Source organism: Octopus bimaculoides, chromosome 3 (genome assembly GCF_046866305.1).
Source record: "Octopus bimaculoides isolate indiv1 chromosome 3, ASM4686630v1, whole genome shotgun sequence".
Lineage (NCBI taxonomy): Eukaryota > Metazoa > Mollusca > Cephalopoda > Octopoda > Octopodidae > Octopus > Octopus bimaculoides.
Genome location: NC_142930.1, coordinates 166,351,784 through 166,356,716, shown reverse-complemented (window position 1 = coordinate 166,356,716; position 4,933 = coordinate 166,351,784). Strand labels below are relative to the sequence as shown.

Below are 4,933 nucleotides of genomic sequence, written 5' to 3'. Positions count from 1 at the left end.
CTAAAAACCTGAAAAGTAAGAAACAAAATATTTCAGAATGTAAATGATACAATCATTTATAAATGGGGAAATTTTCAGTTATTTCTATCAAAAACTTCGCATGAAATAAAGAAAAAGGCATTGCTTTTGACTCACCCTCGTAAATTTGGTTTTGTTGTAACTTGATGCTAACAAGTTATCGAATATGGCAAAACTTTCAACTCAACATGATAATGTTTGTTAATTTCATAAAATTTGCAATTTCTTATTTTTTACAGAAACTTCAGGCCAGCGGCGTGGAGATGTACATTGGACTGACCACTATAGCAAGTAGCAGAACATGACTTTCAAACTGTGACAGATGTGATAGAATGCTTGACCGCCAGATCAAATTTGACAGCAGGCAGTGGACATCAAGAAGAAAATATGACAAACAGCCATGGCACACAATTACACACACACACTCACTCACCATAGACTCAGTCACAGACACACACACAGATTGGAAAAGTCTTTTTGTGGAAGACCTTGGATTCTTATGGAACCAAGACAGACATTTTTGTTACCAAACCACTGCCATTGATTCCTCAAAGAGATAAAAAAAAAGAACTGATTTCCATAAAAAATACTTCCTATGATAAGTTACTCTCTATATATGTGTGTGTGTGTGTATATGTATGTAAGTTTGCATTTATATACACTTGCATACATATAGTGTGTATAATTTATATATATATATATAAGCATATACAAAAATGTATCTATATATATATAAAAAAGCACCTGTATATATAAATTTGCATATATATTTATATATAAAAGCACATATATATTTACACATTTTCCTAAATGAAAATATGTGCATGTATATATAATATATATATATATGCATGTAAATGTGTGTGTGTGTGTGTGTGTGTGTGTGTATAATTTTATATATCATACAAATAGTTTTTTTTGTTTGTTTTTTTACTCAATAATACTGTTATATTTTTTTTATTTCTAAACAAAAAAAAACAACAATGGCGTATAAAATAACCCAATTCACTTTCTGAAAGTTTCTATCTACAAAAAAAAAAAAAAAATGTAAAAACAACAACAAACAATAATGCTTAAAACAAAAGAAAAAACATTATGAAACAAACGATTAAAAAATTAATTTAACACAAAACAAAACTGAAAAAAAAAAAAAATATTGAGGAAAAAAACAAAAATGTATTATATTATCAAAAATTATTTGTATTATTGACAAATTATATTATTGAAAAATTATATTATCGAGAAAAAAGAAAAAGAAAATAGTAAGAATTGATTTCAAATCTTGACAGAGAAGTTTCTGAGAAAATGTATCGAAAATATGAGAGAAATAATGGTGAGAACAACAACAACAATGGCAAAAACAACTGCCTGCCTGCCTTTAAATCAGAGTTTCTCATCTTAAAAAGCAGAAGGATAAACTATTAAGTAATGTAGTTGTAGGGGGGGGACCTTTATAAAGACAGGATGGTCACAGCTGGAGTGTCTTTGATCATAAGGCACCTGCTCAATCAGAACAGATCTGGGGGTTAAACAGCAATAACATGGTAAAGGATCGGGTATTGAAACAATACCTGGTGGTTGTGATATGAAGGGGTGGGGGACTTATTTCCATCATCATCATCACCATAGCAGGAAACAAGAGTAATAACACTCCACCACCACCACTCTATTTCTCTACAAATGCTCCAAGAAATTGGGTGGCATCAGTGACACAGACACACACACATGCCCACCCCTCTCAACACTTGATACAAACCACCTCCCTAAATGCTGTACTCCCCCCCCCCCCACTCTCAAGAGGTCTTCTTTCACAAATTCCTTGCTGACCTCCCTAGCACAAGTGGAACAATAAAAAGAAAAAAACAGTAAACCACTTACTGCATTCTGTAAAGTGGTTAGCATCTAGTCTTAGAAATCATGCCAAAGCAGATATTGGCACTCAACGCAGTCCTAGCTTGTCCGGTTCTGTCAAACCACCCTTGTCCCCATCACATATGCCCAATAAATGATCATATTTATACATCATCATCGTTTAATGTCCATCTTCCATGGCTAGGACAAATGACAGGAGCCAGCCATGTAGAAAATCTACCTGAGGCTACTGCGTCTGCTTTAGCAGGGATTTTACGACTGGATGCCCTTCCTAACACCAACCATTCTGTCAGGCTAATAATCATGAGGTAGTGAGTTCCATTCCCGGACCGGGCTGTATGTTGTGTCCTTGAGCAAGACACTTTATTTCACGTTGCTTCAGTTCACTCAACTGAAGAAATGAATTGCGACGTCATTGGTGCCAAACTGTATCGGTCTTTGCCTTTCCCTTGGAGGCTGGTATGCATGGATGACTGCTCCCCTTCCATAAACAACTTTGCCTAGACTTGTGCCTCAGAGAGGAACTTTCTAGGTGCAATCCCATGGCCGTTCATCACTAAATGAGATCTTTACCCTTTCTATATATATATGTATATATATGTAAAAAAACATACATACACAAATATGTATATAGTTATCTAGAAACTTATATATTTGTCAGAAAAGTGGGCATATTAATATAGTAATATAGAACCCTTTAAGATGGTTTATTTAGAATTGGCTGAAATGGATCTATAATACTGTATAGTGTGTGTGTTTATTGTATCAAAAGTTGGGAGTTTACTCAGGGTCTTGCCCTAAGCCAGAGTGTTCGTAGAGCAAAGCTTTGAGTAGATAAAATTACATAGAACCATTAATAGTTCTGAAGAAGCTATAAGATGTTGCACAACCACTCACCTTAGAATGCACTGCTTCTTATAGCAGAAACAGTTGTAAGCCAATGAAGTTGATTATGTAATTCCTGTTCTTATGTCATTCATTAATTATTAATATGCTCTGTACTCAAAGCTTTACTCTAAAACATGAGTACATTGAGTTCTAACAGCTGGCTGGCTGGTTATTAGTATCACTATGCCTAATATTGATTGATACCAATCTCTACACCCATCCCATCCCATCCCCACCTCAAACCACCAAGTCATATCTCTCCCATCAACCACATCATAACTATTACCCTGTTGCCCCAACTTGTGCACATCCTCTCTTCAAACTCCTCCAAGCTTTACAATTGTTGCCTACATCCCCCACTTTCCCAGTTCCCCTATCTCATGCCCACCTACAATTACTCGCCTTGTATCTGACCCCTGGATACCTCATCACTGTTATTTATCTCTTTGGAAATGCCTCCAGTTCATTCTTGCTATTTTTCTCCTAAATACGAGTAGCCAAAGAACTCTTCTACAAGGATCTGCTCTATTTCACCTCCTTCTCTCATAATTTAACCCCCCTATAACACAAGGCACACCACACTTCATTGAGCTTTATGGAAATTTCAATAGTGTGCCACAAAAAGAAGGGGATGCAGTGTACACTGCAAAGTGGTTGGCATTAGGAAGAATGTCCAGACATGGAAACCATGCCAAGGCAGACACTGGAGTATAATGCAGTTCTTGGATGCATCGGACTTTTGTCAAACCATCCAACATATTCTAGCATGAAACCTGGGTATCAAATGATTATGATGATGATGATGATACACACATATTTACACATGTCTATGTTTTCAAATGAGAGCATTCAATACAGGTGTAGAATTCCTGTTTAGGAATCCTTTGAACATTTACCGTTACTCAGAGTTTGCATGGGTGTGTTAATAAATGAGATTATTTCATCATCAAAGCTAAAGGCTTTGTGCAGTTGATGAAATAAGCCAGTTTATACCAACACATGGTTATATAGATTGTTGCTTAACCTCCAGTCAACCTTCAGCGCCGAGCAGACATGTGATCAAAGAGGATCCTGCCAAAACCATTTCAAAAGTTTTTTTAGTTTTTTTTTAGGTATGGTGTATCTTAGATGATTCTATATTAATGTCCGTTTTAAGACAGTAAAGCATGATTTGAGGGAGATTTGGCTGGCTGCCATTGCCAGCAGGACAAACAATTACAAACCTTGTCTATGGGTGTTCTCAGGGCTATTACGTTAGCTCCAGCTGGGACTACACAACAACATCACAAAATCAACAATACATAGATCAACCAGACCTGCTAGAAATAGCAGCCACATCTCTCAAATCATATTGACTACCTTGGAAAAGGAAGAATCTTTTGTAGTTTATTGTAGTTCTCGATATGTATAAATTAAAGGAAGGTTGGTCATAGTTGGAAGGGTGTTGATTACTGGATCAGAACAGACCTGGGCTTAAATAATTGAAGAGTTGTTTCATATCTAAGATTCCATTTTTAACCAAATCCTTTGAAAAAGATGTAAAGAAATGAAGACTCTAGAGCAGCTCCCAGGGCCACATGTGGCCCTCATGCATCCTTCCATTGGCCCCTAACAGTCTTCCCTCTATAAATATAATAAATTTTTCTTTAATTGACTCGTGTTTTACTTTTTCGATGTGACTCCCTAAAAAATATTCAGGTTTTGGACCTGGCACAGACCTTAAGAAGGTTGAGAGACAGGGGACAACATTGACAGGATCAGAAGAGCATCAAAGAATGTTATGCAGTATTTAGTTATCTCCCTTTATGTTCGGAGTTCAAATCCTGCCTTGATTGACTTTACATCATCATCATCACCATTAAACCTACGTTTCGCCATGCTGGCATGGGTTAGGTGGTTGGACAGGGGCCAACGAGTCACAGAACTGCACTATTCTCCAATGTCTGCTTTGGCATGATTTCTATGGCTGGATGCCTTTCCTAATGCCAACCACTTAACAGTGTACAGGATGTTTTTTTTATGTGGCACCAACACCAGTGGGGTCACCAAGTTACTTGCAAGAAAAGAACCATTCAGCTGAGGATGATAGGGATAGTATTGAGGGTGGCTAAAGTATGAAATCAAGAGAGGTACAGATGTCTTGCTGAAGAGGAGA

General features: G+C 36.7%; 1 protein-coding gene across 4 annotated transcripts in view; it reads left to right on the top strand.

The window, feature by feature from the left end:
- LOC106867633 (uncharacterized) overlaps positions 1-1,291 on the top strand; it is a 274,630-nt gene extending 273,339 nt beyond the window's left edge. For all 4 annotated transcript variants that reach the window (XM_089349994.1, XM_089349993.1, XM_089349991.1 and 1 more), the window contains one exon: positions 258-1,291. In XM_089349994.1, coding sequence (XP_089206120.1) covers positions 258-313 — 56 coding nt within the window. In that variant the 3' untranslated portion in view covers positions 314-1,291. The remainder of the gene's footprint in view (positions 1-257) is intronic.
- Positions 1,292-4,933: the final 3,642 nt, after the last annotated feature.